At 38.8% G+C, this 23,188-nt stretch overlaps 1 protein-coding gene across 4 annotated transcripts in view; it reads right to left on the bottom strand.

Moving 5' to 3' along the window:
• Window positions 1–23,188, bottom strand: part of LOC131044634 (uridine kinase-like protein 4) — a 345,831-nt gene that overhangs the window by 114,064 nt on the left and 208,579 nt on the right. For all 4 annotated transcript variants that reach the window (XM_057977995.2, XM_057977992.2, XM_057977993.2 and 1 more), the window contains 4 exons: window positions 7,709–7,785; window positions 7,242–7,436; window positions 6,936–7,019; window positions 6,740–6,800 (listed from right to left, as the gene is read on the bottom strand). In XM_057977995.2, coding sequence (XP_057833978.2) covers window positions 6,740–6,800; window positions 6,936–7,019; window positions 7,242–7,436; window positions 7,709–7,785 — 417 coding nt within the window. The remainder of the gene's footprint in view (window positions 1–6,739; window positions 6,801–6,935; window positions 7,020–7,241; window positions 7,437–7,708; window positions 7,786–23,188) is intronic.

Raw genomic sequence — 23,188 nt, 5'->3', positions numbered from 1 at the left:
GGTCCTTGGGAGAGGGACAGGAGCGCCTTGGGCAATTTCATCAAGTTTTTGGGCTATTTACAACTTCGTTCTTTTTTTTTTGAGGCATTCCAAACATCTTTACCATCATGCCCTTTGGCCTGGACTTAACCAAATTCGGAAGGGAATGCTAGATAATGTATATTTCGCCCTGGTCCCTTAGAGAGGGACAGGAGCGATTTTGCATTTATTAGCTCACTTGTGTTTCGCCAACTTTCAAAATCATCTTTGACAGATTGGTTAGGTCGCCTTTCCTTCATCTCTGGCTTGAAATTCGCTTTTCTTTGGTCCAAAATTTGTCTTGAGGAAAAATCGCTCTGGTCCCTGGGAGAGGGACAGGAGCTACCTCTGAAATTCGCCATGGTCCTTGAAAGAGGGACAGGAGCGAACTTGACTTCTTGGGTCGATTTTCTCCATGGTGGCCCTTTCAAGTTATATTCAACGGATAAAACACACTTTCCTCGTTCTTCTCAAATCACGAAATCACTAAAATCTTGCAAGGACAAGGCGATCTTAGATTTCAAGCTCCGGTCCTTTAGTGAGGGACAGGAGCGAACTTGTCTTTTTAGCATATTTCTTCGTTTGCAAATTTCTTCAAATTATATTCAATGGACAAAACATGCCCTCCTTTATCTCTTCCAATCCAAAAATCGTCTTGGTCCTGCAAGGACAGTGCAACTTTGAGAAACAAGCTCCGGTCCTTCAGTGAGGGACAGGAGCGATTTTGTCCTTAAGGCCAAAAGTTCAACTTTTATTGCAAACGACTGAGTCTAGACACTCCATTATGTTGATTTCACCTTTCATTGTGTCCTTGATGCTTTAATTTGATCAACTAAGGCCAAAAATGCCCTAAGTAGGCCATTTCGCCCTGGTCCCTGGCTGAGGGACAGGAGCGATTTGACCTCAAACCTTGAAAAACTTGCCATTTTTGAATCTCAAAATCTTCAAAACTTCCAATTTACGTTCAACTACATCTCTTGGCGACCCTGCACAAGACAAATGAAACAAGTTAATAACCAAGATGCATAAAATACCAATTTCGCCCTGGTCCCTGGCAGAGGGACAGGAGCGATTTTACCTCTATAGGCCAAAATATCAAGAATTTAGGCTCTCAGTCACTTCACAAGGCAAAATTAGGTTATCTCTAAGGCCAGGGATCAATTATCAAAATTTCCAAAATTTGGTCAAAAATTCAATTGGACAAAATTTCAAAATTCCATCATTAACACTTAGGCAAAATTTGGACTTGCTTTCAAAATTTCGACTGAACCTAGACAGACTCATCCTATTTCAAAATTGCAACCTACGCGAGGATGCTCAATAATTATTCAAAATTGGACTGGACTTCGGCCTGAAAAACATCAAAATGGAAACCCTAAGGCTTAACCCTAGTCCAGACGACTGACTCACTTACCCAAAACCCTAAAAGCAGAGAGAAGAACAAGCAAAACCGAGCAAAAAGAGGGGGTCCCCATTTTAATGGGGCGATGTGTGAAATGGTCACAACAAAACCCTAATTAGGGTTTTTTATAACAAACTTCCTTAGCCAATGAGAAAATTACATTCAATATTTGAGAACCAATAGGAAACAGGGGTAGGTGCCTCGAAGTTTGTGTCATCCCTGATAAATTAGGTACATTGAATCTGGACATGCTAAGGTGGACCAATCTGATTGGAGGAAAAATGACGGGGATGCTACCTTGTCTGATGTCTATATCTTGGTTGATCCTCCTCTGTCCTTGATGCGAAGAATGATGTACCTCCTTGACTTCCATGTGCTTGATGAGGCTTCCTCATTGTCAAGTGTTCTTTCTTTGGTAGCGTTTCTTGCCTTGAAGTGTTGGTAAGGTCATTCTTCTCTGTCATCATGTGGGTCTTTTGTGTGGTAGAATGGAGTCTTTTGAGGATAGCCTTGGAACTCCTCGAACACTTGAAGTCTTCCAATGCTTTAGAAGCACCTTGAGTCCTCCTCCATGCCTTTGAAGTGTCCTTGATGATGATGGAGCTAGAATAGGTCACCCTTGTCCTGGCCTGATCCTCCTCTATCTTGATTTTATTGGCCTGCAAAACAAACAAAAGACGATCAAGAACACATGATATATTTATCTTAACATAGCATTTCCTACCTTAAATCATCAACAAGAAGGCATTAGAATGAAATTCGTTCGAAATCCTCTCCAAGGACAAGCCCTATAAGTATTTCGCTCTGGACCCTTTGGAAGGGTTGGGAGCAAAATTTGCTATCTTGCTCAATTTAGACCTCATTTCAATATTTCACAATTTTAGGCCTAGCCTTCAAACCTCTTCTCATCATAATCTCACAACTAGCCTTTTGCCCAGCTCAAACAAGGTGAAAAATAGAAGTTTCAAAGGATTTCGCCTTGGACCCTTTGGAAGGGTCAGGAGCGAAATTTGCATTCTAGGACAAAATCTTCACATTTTGTGACCATAACTTGCTCAAATGAATTCCTACGGATGTTTCTAATCTCAATCAATACTAGGCTTGATGTAAAATTGGGAGCAAAATAGAGGTTTTAAGAAGTTTGCTTTGGACCCTTTGGAAGGGTCAGCAGCGAAATTTTCCTTAGGCTCAAATTCTATCATTTCTCTACTCCATAATGCCTCCCAAGGCAAGCAAACACTAGTCTTCTGTCCACCAAGGCCTAGGAATTCATATTTTAGCCTCCATCATGAGAAAATTAGGTGATTTTGAGAATTTCGCTCTGGACCCTTTGGAAGGGTCAGGAGCGAAATTCATAATTTGCTTGTTTTCCTTCACCTAGATTCATTCTTCGTACCTTGCTTTCCTTTGACTCTCAACTTTGGATCCCCCTCTCACGAAGACAACACTTGTTTGACCTCAAAATGGCTTGAAAGGAGAAATTCGCTCAAAACCATGGCTAGGGACAGGACCTATTTAGGATTTCGCTTTGGACCCTTTGGAAGGGTCAGGAGCGAAATTCATGCTCTAGCTCAAAACCTTCATTTTTGGTGGTCACAAGCCATTCAAAGGCATTCTTAAGGACATCTTCAATCTTAATTCACCCTGATCCACATTTGGCTTGACACAAAATTGAGAGAAAAAGGTGATTTTGGGAATTTCACTCTGGACCCTTTGGAAGGGTCAGGAGCAAAATTCACATTCTAGGCTTGACTCTTCATCTCTTGAACTCCAATCTCCATTGCAAAGTCAATATAAACCAATCCACCTTCAACCATGCCATAGAAACTAAAGATTTGACCTTATCAAAGGGAAAAATAAGTGTTTTCAAGAATTTCACTCTGGACCCTTTGGAAGGGTCAGGAGCGAAATTCATGATTAAGGACAAAATCCTTCACTCCTTCACATTCCATCAATTCAAAAGGCAAAGACATTTTAATCCACTTCCAAATATGCCCAAGGAACTAAAATATTGGCCTAAGCAAGGAAGAAAATGAGATTTATGGAGAATTTCGCTCTGGACCCTTTGGAAGGGTCAGGAGCGAAATTCCCAATCTTGGGCAAAATCCCCAATTTTCAAAGCTTTCATTAACTTTCTAAGGCAAGAACATGTCCATTCAACCTCACTATGTCCAAGGAACAAGAATTTTAGTCTAAACAAGGAAGAAAATGAGGTTTATGGAGAATTTCGCCCTGGACCCTTTGGAAGGGTTAGGAGCGAAATTCAAGTTTGGGTTGATTTCACACCTCTTCTCTCCTCAGTTCACTTCAAACTTGATTTATCCAACCTCCTCTCACCATAATCAAGGCAATCCACCACCAAATTATCTCAAAACAAGGTCCTTCTAGTGCTTAAGGAAAAATAGAGGGTCAAATTGAGGATTTCGCTCTAGACCCTTTGGAAGGGTCAGGAGCGAAATTCTCATTCTAGGTTGATTTTCACCATTTCATCACCTCAAACCTCCTTTCAAAGACTAGAAAACATCAAAGCCTCTCAAACCATGCCTTATGAGTCACAAATTTGGTCATATCAAAGAGAAAAATAGAGGATATGGAAATTTCGCTCTGGACCCTTTGGAAGGGTCAGGAGCGAAATTCATAATTTTAGGCTCATTTCTCACTTCCTTTCTCCTTTCCTTAGCTTGGATATAAGTTGTTAGGACTCCTTCCATCATCATCCATTTCAAATTGGCATTCTCTTCAAGATTTTGTGAAAAAATAAGGTGTTATAGGAATTTCGCTCTAGACCCTTTGGAAGGGTCAGGAACGAAATTCCTCCTTGTGCTCAAATCTTGACTTCATTTTCACATTTCTTCATCCAAACAAGTGAATTGCCTTTACTAATTCTTGGGAATGAGCTAGTTCCTAGTTTGGGTCAAGGTGGAGTGTCCTATAGAGGAATTCGCTTTGGATCCTTTGGAAGGGTCAAGAGCGAAATTCCTATTCTAGGCTCAATCTACCTTGAATTTGACTTGACTTCGCCTTAGATTCACGCCTTGATGCATATCCTTCCATATCCTTGCAAATTCGCTCAACCACTCTTTGACTTAGGTGAAATCTTGGGTCCTTGGTGAAATTTCGCTCTGGACCCTTTGGAAGGGTCAGGAGCGAAATTCACATTTATGCTCAAATTCCTTACCTTTTCCACTCATCATGCCTTAGACTTATCCTCTTGAATCTGCTTCTCGCCATTCAAGTCTATTATTCAATGTCCTTAATCAAGAAATAAGCAATAATGAGGATTTCGCTCTGGACCCTTTGGAAGGGTCAGGAGCGAAATTTGCAATCATGTCCAAATTCGTCACTTTTCATTAGTTCTCCTTGTTTCACACATCAATTCTCTCTTCACACCACCATAAGGACAAGGTTTCTTATGCAAATTAGGACCAGGAAAGTAGATCCAAGGAAATTCGCTTTGGACCCTTTGGAAGGGTTAGGAGCGAAATTTGACATTTTAGTCTCTCTGTCAGGATTCATATATGGAATATAACATTTGAGTATAAGTGTTATACTTTAAGTTATATTCCATGTATATTGTTAGGATGTTTGAGAGTGGTTTCGGACCTCCAGGAGTTATAATGCAAAATCTAGTTTTTGGAGGATTCTTCAATTTTCCAGACTTAGTCAAATTTCAGGATTAGGATGACATTCCAGACTTGGCCAAATTTCAGGATGTTTGAGAATCAGGATGACATTCCAAACTTCTCAAGGCGAATTCGCTCTGTCCTTGATGTAAGGAATGGGACCTAGGAGGACATTATGCATTCAACCAAGGTTTGATTTAGCAACTTGAAGTGCGACCGGATAGTACACAAATAAAACACCCTAGGAATGATCTAAATAACCCCCTAATCACTCAATTAACCTAACCTCTTGAGGAGATCCACCTGACTCAAGCAGAGCCTGCTATCCTAATGATCTCTCTGACAACTCTCCAAATACAAAGGCTAATAGACAAGACTGGGGAGACAAGCAAACTAAACTACCCTAGAAAGCAAAAAGTAGGGGTCCCCATTTGCAATGGGGCGATGTGTGAATACGCCACAACAACATGTTATACAAAACAAACACAATCCTCATTTCCTTTCTATTTGGTACAGCTTGCAAATTTCTATTTTTTGAAATGGATAGCAACAAGTTTCAATGCCCAATGATGAGCAAATAAATAACACTTGCAAGTGTACGACCCTCCTCCATGAAGAAGTATGGCTAGTTGAGCATCCTCATACACTTGCAAATTGAATGCTCAAACAAACAACATTAACAAACCAAAGTGATTATTTAAATGACATCAAATAACTCCAAGCTTGAAGCAACCAACTGAAACTTCACTTGCAAACACAATTGTGGCTCTTGTATGAAACCACCAAGATTAGCTAGAGGGGGTATTCCTACTTGAAACTAGTATTTTCAAGAAAATTTGTCCTCAAGAAAATCAAAATGAATATAGTTTCTCTCAAATGTAGAAGCAAATATTGTAACATGGCTCACCTCAACAATAAGCTCACAACATTCTTTAATAACATTTTGAAGGAAATAAAATAATAATTTCCCCTCTTTCCTTCAGTATTTATTTTCTAAATTACATAGTAATTCATTGTGTGAGCAAATTCCCCCTTGTGCCTAGGCATCCTTTGTAAAGGCACAACTTAAAATACTTTTTAATAAATAATTATATACCTTAGTTTCCTTTTTAATTTATCCTCCTTAGAACAACTTAAGCTATAATTATTTAATAAATTAATAGATCATCAAATTGCGGAAAACATCAAAATGAGATATATATGAGTTTCTGACCATACCATAATTTTTTTGAGGGCATAGGGTGCTGAACTGAGGCAACTTGACATCTATCTAAAAATAGCATGCTTCTCCAAGAAGTTTGGAGTGCTCCCAAAAGGAAAAAATCGCATTTTAAAAGCATCATGAGGCTTACCAAGACCACTTGAACTTATGGCCACAAAAAAACTATTGCTTGATCAATCTTGTGCTCTCCAAGAAAGTTGGAGTTCTCCCTTGCCCACCTATTAGCCTACAAGAAAACTTGGAAAATAGGCTAATTGTTCACAACCTGATTACATTTGTGAAGGAGACATTATAAACACGTTCTTTACTTTTCTTAGGCTCTTTGTGTAACCATCATACACATCTTGTCTGTCCTAGCCCCACATAGAAAATGATTGGTTCATTTTGTACGTGTATATGAACTATTGCAACAATCTATCAACATAAAGGATTGAGAATTCAAGTCAAAATAAATATAGGTCACTATATTCTTACCGGTAGGAGAGATCACTTTCTTTTCTGTAAATGAAAGATGACCAAGACCATGTTCAACAACCTGCAAGGAATTTTATATGTTCATCAGTCACCTATCAAATGAATTAGACAGCGTCATAAGCTTCTAACACATTCCCAACACAATTAGCAGTTTGTTGAATTGCTTTATCATTAAAGATATTAATAGTAGAAATACCACACGAATCAGCTGATCTGCATATGATACAAAATCACGTTTTGAAGTTTCATTACGATATTGCAATGTATGCATTCCTTTTCTCTGTAAAGCAAACATATACTCATTAGTTCCATCAAATCAAGTGTCCAAGTTAGTTAGGTAGTACTCGCCTTTAGTTCATTATACAATAAAGTATCCTTAAAAAGCTCTCTTGCAGAATAATTTTTAACTAGTTAGTTTCTGTTTGAACACTAGGAACATTGGAAAGCTATTAGTTTTAAAACAAATTTTAACTATGAAAGATACCCAGCTTAATTGTTTTACCTGAAAACTGGAGTTAATAACATAGAGATTGGGATATATTTTACACAAATCATGTTCCCCAAGCTTCACCCGAATATGTTGCACTACCAAATTAATGGCAACATGATTATCTCCTCCATGAGGAACAATAATATCTGCGTGCTTCTTTGATGGTGATATAAATTCATCATAAGCTGGCTTCACAAATTTGTAATACTGCATGTCAGCCATAAAGTGAATTTTTTTAAGCTTTTTGCAATCCCTTGGGCTTACGGGTTGTACAAATAAGAGCACAACCCACTAATACAAAATTTACAGCTGACTGGATTAATATCTGTCAGGGGTTGATGACAATTTGTGATCCTCACAAGGTTTGAAAAATAGAAATATTGAGTAGGAAGCCAAAGCAATAATCTTAGTCATGCTTTTAACTTTACAATATTATTAAGACAAGATTAATATGAGCCATGAAAACTTCAAGGCCTTGCCTTATCGAGGAATGATCTCATATCTTGATCTTGCACTCTATTACGCCTTATTCTCCTTCCAAGCCGTACATCAGCATCTGCACGAATTTTTTTTTCAAGTAAATAGTCACAGAAATAACAGCTCTTTCCAGCTAAATTAAGATACTTTAAAAGCAGAACAAATTATAAATAGTGTGTTTGGGTTTAATTTTTTCAGTATGCATAATGGTTTCAAGTTTTTAGAAATCTTATATCATTAAGCATGATGGTTTCAATTTCATCATGTTAGTAAATGGAAAAATGGATAATCAAAGAAAAACAATTTAAGATTCTTAATGAAAATTTATGACATAATTTCTTAAAAGTAAATATCATGGGATTATTAGGTGAATAAAATACTGCAGAAACCAAGATCCATGGGTATCCTCCTTATTCAGAAAAAGAAACATATACAACAATGTTTCTTGGGACCGATGTAGTAACAGTTTTAGAGGCAATTTTTTTATCAAATTTGTTTCTATTTATTAAAATAGTATAGAAAAAACACTAATTGAGTTTTTAAAATGCCAAAATTAAAACACTTAAATATACTAAAAGAGGCTGAAATTTTCATTGTTTTAACAAGATATAAAAAGAGGATGAAAATCCAACAAGGTGGAATAATCTCATTAATCATCAATTATCAACATTTTATTCATTCTGTTGCTGATTTTGTCATTGATGTCAAAGATGATTGTCATTATTCAGTAAATGAGTTTTTGGAATGAAAAATGTGTTGAGCTGCTTGAGATCCTTGTCTTCTTGGTTGATCTGCCTACTAGTCTGCTTGAGCTCCTTGCTAGTCTACTTGAGCTCCTTGCTAGCCTACTTGAGCTACTTGGTTGGTTGGTTGAGCTGCCTGGTTGGTTGCTTGAGCTGGTTGGGTATCTACTTGAGTTGTCTGTTTGTCTACTTCACCTGGTTAGTTGTCTACATCAACAAGCTGCTTGTTTGCTGTCTTGTGTCAGATCAGATCATGTGCCATGTCATTGGTTGAATTTTTAAAGACTTCGATTTCTTTGGAATCACATTTATCCTCCTTTGTGCATTAGTTTATGAAATCACATTATTGAATGGTTTCAGTTTAGTATAAAGGAATGTTTAATTTTTCTGAAGCATTCAAGCTCCACTCTGACATCTTTGGTCAGTAATCTATATTTGGCTGGAAATCATTCTTAGTTAATTTTTGCTGTCTTTGCGCATGCCAGCAATCTTCATTATTGGTATGATAGAAGGATAAGTATAAGTTAGGAAACATGTTCTTATGAACTTTTATTTTTTCAAGTTAAACTTCAATAAAAAACTATGCAGAAAATGGTGTGGGCCACTAGGGATTCCTTGCATTCCCCAAGATAGTCAAAGGACATTGTGAGATCTTGCCCACATTGGGGACTTACCTATTTAAGGGGGCATTTGTAATGTCCCCACTTTGAAATAAATTTAATAATAAATAATAATAATAAAAATAAAATACAAATGAATAAAAAATAAAAATTAAATTAAAATATAAAAGTATAATTAAATATAATTAAATTTAATTAAGTAAATAAATGGTCAAAAGACATAAAATGAAAAGTTGCGACTCCCTCAAACATGAGATATAAAAGGGAGAAGAGAACCTCATTTGAGGGGAATAATTTAGGAAGGAGAAGAGTAGATCTGATTTAAATAAGAAGTGCAGATCTGATTATGAAAGGTTGTGTCCCTTTCAAAGGGCAGAAATAATGAAGAGTTGCGACCTTTCAAAGGGTGCTAATGGTAAAAGGGTGTGTCTCTTGCCAATGGGCATACATGATGAAGAGGTGTGACCTCTCCTTTACATTGAGAGATATAAAGGAAAGGAATCAAAGCGTCCAGGAAGGGAAGGATCGATCAGATCACATCAGATATGTTATTAAGTTACAGGCAGTAACATCTTTGTTCTTGGTGGTATGCATGGGGGATGTGCTTAATATGTACGCTTAATATATGAAGCCAGATAATTTTCTTATGCAGAATTTAATAGTAATATTAATATAGATTGTTATATGTATGACAGTCATTCTTGATTACATAATCAGAAGATGTCACAGTAGCCAGCCAAAGATTAAGATAGGGTGATATTTTTTAAAACAGATTAAGATGCAGCAAACACATCCATATGCAGCGATCTCAGCAATAATGAAAAGTCAAAGATCAAATATTAAGAGATTAACATATCTCTAAGGCAGCATTCAAAAAGTATTATGGGTGATTAACATGTCTCTAAGAAAACAAACTAGTAATTAATGTCATAAGAGATCATCATGAAAAGATGCAATGGAAACATTGTAGCAATTGATTATGTGCAGTGAATCAACAATATAAGGAGTGTAATCTATGGAAGCAACGATTATGGTTGTTAATGCAGCGATTGAAGAAGCTTAATACCTGATTCACATAGGACAAATGTTCATAAACAAACAGTTAGTTAGGAGTGGTTGGAGAAGGAATGTTAACTAATCATGAATTAGTTATCTTCCATGCGGTGCAATTTGAATTATGAATGGTGTGATTACCAAAGACATGAGACATGTCTTATCCTATGCCACCTTCATATAGGCACGTAGATATAAGAAGACTTGCCCTTCATTCATTCAGGACATCAATCAAGGAAGGAGAAAATAATAAAGAAACCAAGTCTTCTCTCAGCTTGTACATCGAATGATTGGAAGGAGATAGAAGAATCATTAGAGTGAGAATAGGAAGTTTGCAAAGACAACTATTCCCTGGTATGCTGTATCAGATTTTCCTCTCTACTGTTTACAAGTAATAATCTATTGAAATTACTGCTCAATCATATGGAGAATTTGCCATACTGTTTATCAGACATATATGCATGCTATCCTAGTCCTTATAGTAATCTTAATGAATTGAATGCAGTATCTTAGAGATGTTCTGCTATTGGAGATGCATTATTTAGTTGTAGCACTCTATTTTACCCTTATCATGGCTTCTTAATTGCTATGATGTACTTAGAAGAAATTATATTTGTCATATTATAATAGGTCATGATTAATTCATGCTAATTATGCCACATGCATTATAATAAGAAATATGTTTCTCTAGATAATGTTTATATACGTTTGCGTCATAAGTGAACCCATGTGGAGGAAGGGTATGGATGCAATGAAGGGGTAACAAGGGGCTCGTAAGTAAGACATCCTGGATGACCAAAGTGGGCATCAAAGCTTGGATGGCCCTTGCACAAAGGAGTCAAGGAACCCAGTTGCGTTCTCTACTCATTCCCCCACAAGACATGATAATATGGGAGAAGGGGACTTGATAGGAAAGCAAGTACGAGCCACCAAGTGAAGTAAGAAGATTTTAGAAGGCAACCTTTCTTGGGCTTGGTGTAGAAATGGCTCCAAGCAAACCTTATGTCTCTTTCTCTCCAAATCTTATGCATTATAAATTTAGTATTTGATCTAACTCTAATGATAAGATGAATATGTATTTATTTGTTCTTATGCTTTATATGCAGCTCTATACAAGAGTGCATTTTGTTTAACCAGTTGAGCGATTGGTAAGTTCATTTGTGAAGTGGTATCAACTTCTACTATTATTACCTTGAGCATTATTTAAGCTTATTGAGGAAAGAAGTCTCTTGCAATTGATTCTTATAAGTTTTGAGGAAAAATCTCTTCCAATTGATGAGTGATAGATAATTGTCCCAACTTCCTAAGTTTGACCATAATGGGACATTACAGTATTCTAGGGATGTCTCGCCCTTATACCACCATTGATGTGAACCAAAATCCTACTGATGTATCCCTGTGGATCACTTATATGCAATAAAGACTATGGACATGATCTTGCCCCTATGGTTTACATGTTGTTATCACATAGAGTAAGCCTTCACTTGACAATGAATCTATCAAGTATCAATTTATTGAAGAGACTGACCCTTACAAGAGATCACATATAAGCAAGCAAGAACATAGAGGAAGAGGAGGAAATTGTATGACACAATGCAAGCATTAATGGCATCATAATTAGGCTATTTTCACAATTATTATTTGATTGCAAGTCAAATTTATTCAAGTTTTCACTATCTCTTTGAAGAGCACACAGTTATACTGAGAAGGGGGGAGGGGGAGGGGGGGGGGGGGTTGAATCAGTATAACAACAATATTTTACCAATTTAAACTTTTTCAACTTCAATCATAAGTATATAACTCATCTCATTAACATATTCATTGCACACCAACATTCATATGTGATCTAAATAATGTGAACACAAGTAGAACACAAGATATATACGTGGAAACCCTTAAAGGAGAAAACCACGGCAATAAATGCTTTTATATAAATCTTCTTTTACAATGTTCGTAGGCATCAACCTACTAGAGGCACCAACCCTTAACTCTGTTTGTGAGCACCAACCCACTGGAAGCACGAACTCCCAAATCTGATTTTGTGAGCACCAACCCACTGGAAGCACGAACTCCCAAATCTGATTTTGTGAGCACCAACCCACTGGAAGCACCAACTCCCAAATCTGAATTTTGTGAGCACCAACCCACTGGAAGCACCAACTCCCCAATCCAGAATTAGTGAGCACCAACCCACTTCATATAAATCTGAATTTCCACCTTGACAATGTTGCTTCTACAACAGATGATGGATTCTATTCTTCTCAAATTTCCTTCTTCAAACTACTATAATTCTCTTCTTCAAATTGTTACAATCACCTCTCAAAATAGTCACAATTCTGCCACAAAACTCTGTTACATTCTGTTCTCCAATCTGCTATAAATTTGTTCCTCACATGCATATACTCTTCTACATAAATCTGCAACTATTCCTTTCACAACTGTATCTACTCTCAGTCACAAATCTGCATATCTTTTCTTCTATAAATCTGCCATGACTTCTTCAAAGTCTGCTATAAATTCTCCTTACGTCCTCTTATTCATTTCTGCTATAATACTTTTCTATATCTTCCTTGGTGTATATCATATATATACATTACATGCATACCCACAAGATTTCCTTTCTGTTTATAATTTCTGTATCATATTTCACACCTAAACATTCAGAGCATATATACTATTGATTATTTCCACAACATTATATAGTTTTTTATTTTAAACTTCACTCACACTCTTCAGTTCACTTCTGCATATACATTTCCTTTATATCTGTATACAAACTACTGATAATTATTTCTTAGCAATGCTTCATAAGTCTGTGATAGTCTTCTTTATACTCTTTATAAATTTGTTCATGCAGGTCTTCATAAATATGTTCATATAGGCCTTCATAAATCTGCACTTTATTCTTGATGTAGATGATAATCTTTAATGCTTACACACAACTCTCTTGATAACCTCATTTATTCATATCTGATGTGATAAGTTTCCTCTGCTTTATATTACTTTACATCTGTTCTAATTGAACGGTTATCTTACTGTAGGAACAACACACCCTCTTTCAGAATTATGACTTTAGAATTATATTTTCATAATTCTCATCTCCCTTTTGCTTCTTATGTATGTGCAGTCTTTTTATTTTCTTCTACATCCACGTCATAGTCTGAAAATAAATTCAGACTTATTAACTCTACGTACTCTTCTTTTTATTCATATAATTCACACATAATACCTTTCTCACACATATATGTTATCCTTTTTTAACATTATTCACACAGCATATGTGTATAATTATATTTCCGGAATTACACACAACTCAGAGTCTGAAAATTAATTTCAGCATTTATACAAAGACCACTCACTCCTTCAGAATTATATTAAACTACATCACATCTAAAAATTAACACAGCCACACTCATATATATAGATCATATTTTTAAAGAGACACGACTATTCATATGAATGGTCACGTGTTTTGAGTCTAGATGCCGATTTGAATTGTTATTGAATGACAACTAAATTTAAATTATGTTCTTCAATTATATTATATTATCAGGCCTCCTTATCGCAATCATTATCAGACATCCTTATTGTTTAGTCCAAAAAGTTTATATCTTTATTCCAATGTCTCCAATTGTCCATACATGATCCCCTGCCGAGGTTCTGTTGACGTGTATTTTGTACACCATCATACACAGAATAAAATACCTAAAGGCATCTTATCCTCTCTTGAAAAAAGTCTCTAACTGCTGAAGATTCGCATGAAGGATCAGTTAGGATGACTCCAATGTTCTGGTTAGTAGGGTCTCTACGTGTGGACAAGCACCAGTGGTCTGATGTGATTTGCTGTATCCTCAAGGGGTCTTACGCTCCGAAAGCTTGAAATTTTACTAAACTAAGAAGCTTTTCAAAAAATAGCAAAAGGATAGGGTTTATAAGAGATCTAATCTAATCTAACCCTAAGAATGACTTCGTGTGGACAAGGCTTGGCAAGATTCTACCAACTTCAATTTCGCCATAAAATAACAACTCAATTGAAATTGATGCGATCTTCTAAGGTAATGAAATGATTTTCAATGCATCAAAGATCAAAGACACTACCACGAGGGTACATATCCAAGATACAATAATGATTGAAGGTTAAGGGATTCAAGGTATTCTCCAGTCGACCACGCAAGGCGTTCCTACAATCAGCAAGAAGCTAGTGGTTTGGATTACGAATCCTACCAAAGATCAAGTCTCACACTATGTCCTTCAAATTAACACACTACTTTGATTGAGCATGATTCAAGTAAATTAAACAACCATGAAGATAACCAAGAAAGTTGCAACAAAACACCATAACTTCAATATTTCATTGATTTCAAAGTCATCATGTACAACAATTGCTTGAATTCCTCTCTTCAAACTCAATCTTGCTACAAAAGTAAAATTGCTTCTAAACTCTAATTTCTCTAATCTCTTCACTATCTCTATTCTCTATTACATCTATTACTATTACAAATGAAATGAAAAATGAGGGTATAAATAGCATCCTCAATTACAATGAAAGGTTCAGATTGAAAGTAGATCAACGGTCAAGATCATGACACCTAAACCCTAATTAGGGTTTGTTACAAATGGCCTCCTTTTTACTGAACAATATTAAATGCATAGCCAAATATTAAATTTGGCACAAAAACCTAGGAGACATAAACCAATGACAATTAAGATGCCATGTCATCTATAACAACCTCTCATCTAGAATCTTATTCCCTTTCCAATGTTCTTTTTTAGCATATGCAATGAATCTTGATACGATTCCTTCGATCTCAGCAATTGGAATCTCGGGAAGATTCTTCATACTTTCTTCTAAGTGAATGACCCGATCGAATGCATCTAGAAGAGCTGCGTCCCATGTAGATTCAAGTTCCTTTGTTCTTTCAATCAGGAGCATGATGGCAAACATCTGATCATATTGCTCGTCTGTGACATTAGCGTCCTTACAAAAGATGACTTTGATTCTATCCTCTAATTCCTGCATATCCACATCTGTCTCGCCCTCGATCCTTCTGCCAAGAATGGTACGTAGTACCTCAAATACTCTGTCTTGGATCGGATTGATCACCTCCTCCACTTGGCTACATCTAGTACTGATATCCTCAAAGAAAACACTCTTCATATGGAGTAAGGTTGACCACTGAAGCAAACTGTGAGGTCCTCCATCCATGATCTTTTCTTGCGCTAAGACCTTCCTTGATGTGTGTCTAATGACTTTCAAGACAGGAATGATAACATCTTTGGTATGAGCGAATGCGGCTACTGTTATCATCAAATTGTGGATTATCTCAAGAACCTGGATAGCTTGATGAATAATTTTCATCATCCTTGTTACAAATTCTACGGCGACTGTATGAGATTTATCCATCCAAGTACTCGTACGCTGGACCATATTCCTAAATCTTTCTGCCTCATTAATTGATTGAAGTGGAAGTGCCTGCACTGGTGATCTAGCCGGATCCTGACGTCCCAAAGGTTCATTTAGATGACTGAAATATGTCCTCCATGCACCGACCTCTCTCTCAAGCTTTCTATTCTTCTCCATTTCTTCTCTAAGCTTGTCCTTCAATGCCTCAAATGAATCGGTGGCATCATCCAATGTCTGCTCTGCTGTGGATGGTCCTAGCTCAAAAGTCTGTATATCATATTCTTCTGCTAAGATCTCACCTTCATATTTGTCTACTGCCGGTGTAGCTATCTGCAGTTTTCTAGATCCAGTCTCATCTCGAATCATCTTGGACATCTTGGTAGCCTTCCTCTTCTCTGTTACTTCGTGAGAACGTCCAACAAGGCTCTCTAAATCAATTGCATTATCTTCGTCCTCTATCACGATCACCTTGGTTAATCTTTCCTTCAACCAATCTGGGATGGCCGATCTGGTCTCTTGAACTTGAATTTCCTTATGTACTATTTCTTCTTGTCTGGGAGGAGATGTTATTTGGTTGCCTTCTCTATCTTCATCTAGCTCATAATCTTGGAGAGATCCATCTGGTGACCCTTGTGGTGCCTGTCCTTCCTCCTGCCTATCATTCTGTACCATCGACTCCATGGATTCTTCCACTTGAAGTGTCCTCTTCTTTGGTCTAGAAGATGTACAGGATGAACGATCACGATTGGCTCCTTGCTTCCTCTTGGAAGATTCCTTCTTTTCTAATCTTTCTTTCCTCTTCGAACCTCTTGGATGGAGATTGCCCTCACTGGCACATCGAAGGTTACCTTCACCTGAATTTCTAGGATTAGGATTGCCTTCACTCACACTAGCTCCTCCTTCGGGTGGTTTCTCTTCCAAAGTGAAAGTCATAGCTATGCCTTGCTCTCTCAACTTCTGATGCTGTACGTCAACCCATCTGCGAGTACAAGACAAGACTGGAGCCATCAAAGCATCTAAATCCACGACCTCAGGCTCATTCCAATCTAACCTTACTGATTTACTCTCTCGATCATAGGATGATTGGATATGTCTGCCACTGTCCTGAGCTTGGTCGGCCACTCTGTAAATCCTGCATTTCCTGATGAAATCCAAAGGCAATCTAGAATGCATTTTTCGTTTCACTTCAAGATCATCTAAGAGATTCATCATAAAATCTTCAATTTGGTACTCATGCTTAAACTTCCTGCCGACTGTCTCCTCTAAATGTCCATGTGGATCAAAGCTTTCTCTCAAAGCAAAAGATGAAAAAGAATACAAAGCTAACTCCTTCTCTGCGTCATCCATGGCTAAAGCATTAGGACATACCTCAACTGAATTGCCCAAAATGATAGGTACTGGAACTCCATTCCCATGTCTGTGTCTGAATGCCTTCGCATATGCTGCCAACTGTCTTGTTACTTCAAGTAACACAATTCTGTCTGTCGGATATCTCGGCAACATGTATGGAGGTAAAGGACATCCATGCACTCTAATATAAGTGAATTTCGGAAACTGAATAAACCAAGCACCGTACCTCTTCACCAATTCCTGTGCATCCTGAGATAATCTGTTGTGAATCCCACCTTGCAACGTCCTTGTGATGTTCATCGTGAAGGTATCATTAACTAACTTGTAATTACTTCCTGGCGGATGATGCAAGTAGGCATAGGAATCACAAGCTCTGACCTCTCCAGGTCCTCTTCCAATCACTCCTCTGTGAGGTAGTCTTGCGTACTCAAAACTCCTAATCAAGGCATAGATGACGTATGAACTCATGTGGAAGGACTTGGTAGCCTTGAGTCTCCTCAACTGTACGTCCAAGCAATGGCTAATCATTCTAGCCCAATGTATCGTACCTTTCCCTTGAACAATTACCTGGATGAAGTAGAACATCCACTTCTCAAAATAGAAGGCGTGAGAGGCTCCTATAACTCGGTTGAGCATCGTAATCAAATCTCTGTACTCCTCCTGGAAATCAATCCTATGCGGTGTGTTTGGGATCTTGCTCAGGCGAGGACGACTCTTGAGTAACCAGTTTTTGTTGATGATGCTTAGACAAGCATCTGGATCATCTTCATACATTGACCTGGCTCCCTCTATGCTCTTGTATATCATGTCCCTGTGCTTTGGAAGATGGAAAGCTTCACTTATAGCTTCCTCTGAAAGGTACGCCAAAGTGTTTCCTTCATTGGACACAATCGTTCTGGACTGAGGATCATAATGACGAGCACACTCGATCATCAACTCATGGCACTGAACAGCTGGAGGAAAGCCGGCCGCCTTAATGATGCCACTCTCGATTATTCTCCGGGCGACAGGCGATGGCTTGCCAATGTAGGGGACCTCTCGAAACTTTTTCGTGCTGAAGTTACCCAAGTTGGTATCTCCAATGTTGCTCCACTTCGATACGATCTTGGTCTCCACTTCTTCGGTCTTTTGATCTTCCTTCATGAGAGCTGGACGACTGGTGGATGCTCCCGCCTTAGGGGTCGCCATACCTACACAACATTTCATAATGAGAAACTAAATCTTGCAATAAATAACATAGATTAGAGAATAAATCTTAGGAAACCTCATGATAAGTCTTAGAGTTATCATTTCCTAAAAAACGATTGAGGTACTGGAATTCAAAATTCAAAATTCAAAACTTAGGCTATGACGATCAAAAATTAAAACAATAAAGCAATATCGCCATACCTCACTAGAGAGCTAACTCTAGAACGCAAAATGAATAAAATCGCCTAGGTAAAATTGACGTTAGATAGCCCTTTTACAAGTGATCTCCTCTAAATGATCGATCCTTTATCAACTCGCCACCCTTGGAGTCCTTAACGTGATTGGCAAGTTCGCTCAAATGTAAACTTCAAGTTCGTAGTGCCTTGGATTGATGTTTACACCTTCCTTTGATGAAATTCGCACCTTAAAACACAACTCGCACTTCTCCTTTGTCTTCCTCAAATCGCATGTAAAAGATGATGGTAAAATGATAATGTGAAAAATGAAATTCTTCACCTCCCTTTATAAGCGCTCATACCACCCATCCCCTCTAGGCCGACTTTTATAATATTAGGCAATTTAAACGATTTTTTAAACAAATAACAAAGGCCGACCTCACAATCCTAGCGCTCCATTTGATTTTTTAATTAATTAACAATTAATTATTAAATGCCATCGTATTTTAATTAATAAATTCGATTTTTTACAAGGCAAAAATAATTAATTAATATTAAGCACAATATTTAAATGCTAATTTAATTGAATTTTCAAAGTTATCGATTTTTAGCATTTAAATAAATTCAAAAAAAAAATTGTTTGAGCGCCAAAATTGGAAAAGTGGGAAGATTCAAACCTCATCGCCCTGGTCCCTTGGTGAGGGACAAGAGCGATCCACCAATTTGGTCTTGATCCTTGCAAATTTAACGTTCAAAGTCTCCATCCTTACGTGGAAATTGCCATTTTCGTTGGGTCATTCGAGCTTGATTGATTTGTTTGTGCGAAGGAGTGCCTCTAGATGTGATATCGCCTTGGTCCCTTGGAGAGGGACAGGAGCGATCCTTATATTTTACTTGAAATTCTTCATTCTTGACTTTGACTCCTCATTCATTACTTTTCGAACAACGTTTCAAACTCCTTATAACTTTGCTTTGACATAATCTTTGAAGGATAACTAGTGACTTAGCAAACATCGCCCTGGTCCCTTGGTGAGGGACAGGAGCGATCCTGGTGTTTCTCTCCTTGACCTCGCTTCTTTAATCACCAATCCTCTTTATAAGGCGAATAATAACATTGTTTCTCTATTCCACGCTTGTCTCATTTCTTTTATCAAAGCATTTTCAATGTTTGGAGGATCATCGCCCTGGTCCCTTGGAGAGGGACAGGAGCGATCCTTGTGTCCTGGCTCAAATTTACAAACTCTTGATCTTTGCCTCTTGTTCATCGCTTTCCAAATGGCGTCCTTGACCTTGTGCGACCCTGCCTTGACATGCATTTGAAGGAAAATGAAGGTTTTAATAAAAATCGCTTTGGTCCTTGTCCAAAGGACAGGAGCGATATAGCTTCTTTGTACAAATTGTTATTCATTTAACGTTTAAAACCTTTGTATATTATCTTCAAAAGACACCTTGGACCTTTTATCACCTCGCATGATCTTTGCTTAACGTGATTTTTGAAGGATTTGGCAACTATAGTCAATATCGCTCTGGTCCCTGCCTGAGGGACAGGAGCGAACTTAGGTATTTTGAGCTCGTGTTTGCTTTCTTCAACTTGCAATTGCTATCATCATGTAAAATGAAGTCCTTTTGATCCCCTTGGACACTTGAAACGTGATCAACTTTCGAAATCTAGGTCCTCATGAAGATTTCGCTCTGGTCCCTGCCTGAGGGACAGGAGCGAACTAGGTATTTTAGTGCAAGTCCTTCATCTTAGTAGTCTTTGTAACTTTGTGCTTGATTGAGACGCTTCGAAACGTCCTTGCCACCTTGTACTTCGTCCTGGAGTGTCCTGAACTTAGGTAGAAAGCAAAATAATCATTATATCGCCCTGGTCCCTGACTGAGGGACAGGAGCGAACTTAGTCCTGTAGGCTTCATTTCACTTTATCACCTTCAAAAATTATCTTCAACGTATTCGTAATGTACCTTTCCACTCATCCATGCCTTGGAATTCATTGTAACTTGGCCAAAAATTTGTCTAAGACAAAAATCGCTCTGGTCCCTGACTGAGGGACAGGAGCGAACTTGGGCATTTGGGTCCCTTGTTGACGTTTTATAATCTTCAATTTATCTTCAACGGGTTCAATTCACCTCCTTGCTTGCCTTCAAACATAAAACTTGCTTGATTTTTGCCCAGAACGTGCCTTATGAAGAATTTCGCTCTGGTCCCTGAGAGAGGGACGGGAGCTACAATGGATTTCGCCCTGGTCCCTGACTGAGGGACAGGAGCGATTTTTCCTTTTTGGTTCATTCTCCTTCACGACGGCACTTCAGGTTATATTCATTTGATAAAATGCATCTCCTTAGACCTCTTCACATCGTCAAGTTGTTAAAATCCTGCAAGTACAAGGCAATATTTGATTTTAAGCTCCGGTCCTTCACTGAGGGACAGGAGCGATTTTGCTTCCTGGGGCATTTCCGTGCTCGTGAAATTCTTCAATTTATATTCAACGGAAAGATCACACCTTTCTTTATTACTTCCAATTCGAAATTCATCTTGATCCTGTAGAGACAGTAAGATTTTTGAAAACGAGCTCCGGTCCTTCACTGAGGGACAGGAGCGATTTTGCTCCTACAGGCCAAAATATCAAGATTTCACACATTTAATCACTTCACAAGGCAAAAAAAAATCATTCCCCATGCCCGGGATCAAACATCAAAAAACTCAAAATTTGGTCAAAATTACCCAATTGGACAAAAATTCACATTTCATCATCAACACTTAGACAAATTTAGACTCTGCATTCAAAATTCCAATTGAAAATAGACCATTCTGGCGAATTCATTTCATTCAAAATTGCATCCTACAAAAGGGGGCTCAAAAAGCTCTCAAAACTGACTGGATTCTGGCCTAAAAAGACGGTAACTAAAACCCTAAGGCTTGACCCTAAATCCAGACAATTGATGAACTAAAAAAATCCTAAAAACGAAGCGAAAGGCGAGCGAAAAACGAGCAAAAAGAGGGGGTCCCCATTTTAAATGGGGCGATGTGTGAAATGGTCACAACGGGTTCCAACCAAACAATATATAGACCCGACGGTTGTCCAAGTTGCCAACCGTCACCGACTCCCAACTACCCGACGGAACCCTCTCGGCAATAGCAAAACATAAAAACACATAACACACCTATAACTATTATTTGTACTAACATACGCTTTTACCCCTAACATTATCCCCCCCCAAAAACGTAGTCGTCTTCCAGACGACTAAGACAAGAGAAACTGAAATAAAACATAGCTAAGATTGAGAGGAGGGAGGAGGTGTCCCTGTAGTGGCAGTAGGAGGCTTCTATCTGGCCTGAGTTTTCAGGTTCTTTTCTGCCATTAACTGTCGTTCCCACGCTTTCTTTACCATGTGAGCTGCTTCCATTAGCTTTTTATCTTTTTCCTCCAGTTGTGAAGTGAGCGCTGCCACTTGGGCTGCCAATGCCTATGCCTCCTTCTCCTAAATACTGCAACGAGCTTCACATGTAGTCATCTTCAGTTCCATCTCCTTCCTCAAGCTCTTCTCTACTGTGGCCAACTCCGTCTGCTTCCTGCTCTCTTTTTCTAGGGTTACTATGTAGATTTGTTGGGCCTCTTTCCCCACTTGATGTTGTCGCATCTATAAGTACACCACTCGAAAAGTTCCCTCCATACTACGGAAGGCGATACCTAAGGTGCCTGAACCTTCTATCAAGTGCCTGTGGATCCAGTTCTGAATCATCTCCGGTGTACTATTATCGGGCCATCCCTGCTGCTCAAGGTATTGCATGAACTCATCTTGGCACCCCTAGGCCATAAATTGACATAGTTGTGTCGCATCAACTGAATTACCGACCTCCATCTGTCCAGTAAGCTGAGCCATGCCTCGTGCAACATCCGAGAGTCCTTGTAGCTCCAAGAATCGTCTGAGTGAGCCTGCTAGGTCACTCGGATCAGGTAGTGTGATATGGAGTCCAGTGAGATTCCCCTCTAGGCCATTGCTCTGCTCGTCCTTTCCCTGCTGCTTCTAATTAGTGGGTCTCTCCTCATCTGGGATAGTGACCTCGCTATCTGGAGTCACGCCTGGCCTAATAGCCATGTTATGTGGTGCGGGGAGGGGGGCAGGTGTGGGGCGAGCGTGAACTGTCCTAGCCACCCATCCAGCGACGCGCCTATATCCTCATCTGTCATAGTCCCCAAGGTTGCCTCTAAGTTAGCTGATGCCGTATCGGTCTCTGTTGCCATCGTACTAGCTTCCGTTACCGCCATACTAGTTCCTGCTGTCACTGTACCAATTTTGGCTGTCGTCGTACCAGTTCCTGCTGTACCAATTTCTCCTGCCGTCGTACCAGTTTCTGCTGCCAGAACGGCCAAACTGATCTGTGGCAACGATACTCGTCGTTGTGCTGGCGGCTCCCCTTCACTAATCTTCTGGAATAGTACCTCCACTAGTCGAACATCTCCTACTGGGCTAGCGACTGCAAGCGCCTCCTGAGGTACCAAGTGTGCTGAAGCTAATTTTGAGGGTGTAAACTTTACCCTCATACTCTTCCATTGTGCTCGCAATCCCCCTTGTTGCTCCTCTTCTTCCTCTTCTTCCTGTTGGCACGACTCTGTTTCTTCCTCCTCTATGGTGGTGTGTTTCGACAGATGGAACCCTTCATCCCCACTTTCCTGTTCTTCCGTTTCTTCCGCTTCCTCGGAATCCTCGGCATTGCTAACCTCTTCAATTTCCACAGATGTGTCTAGCCTCCTCCTCTTCCGTGTGGGTTGCGCTGTGTCGCCAAGGATGTCCAGGTGAATGTAGTAGTACATAGTGGGTTTATTTGGTTCGACCCGTCCGTGAGGTTCAAACGTCCCCCAATCCTTTGGTGGTACCTATAAGCGTACGGAATCTAGGAACAAGCTGATGGCATGATGGCACATGTAGAATGCTTTGTGTTCTAA

Source organism: Cryptomeria japonica, chromosome 1, assembly GCF_030272615.1.
Source record: "Cryptomeria japonica chromosome 1, Sugi_1.0, whole genome shotgun sequence".
Lineage (NCBI taxonomy): Eukaryota > Viridiplantae > Streptophyta > Pinopsida > Cupressales > Cupressaceae > Cryptomeria > Cryptomeria japonica.
This window is presented reverse-complemented; position numbering and strand designations above follow the sequence as displayed.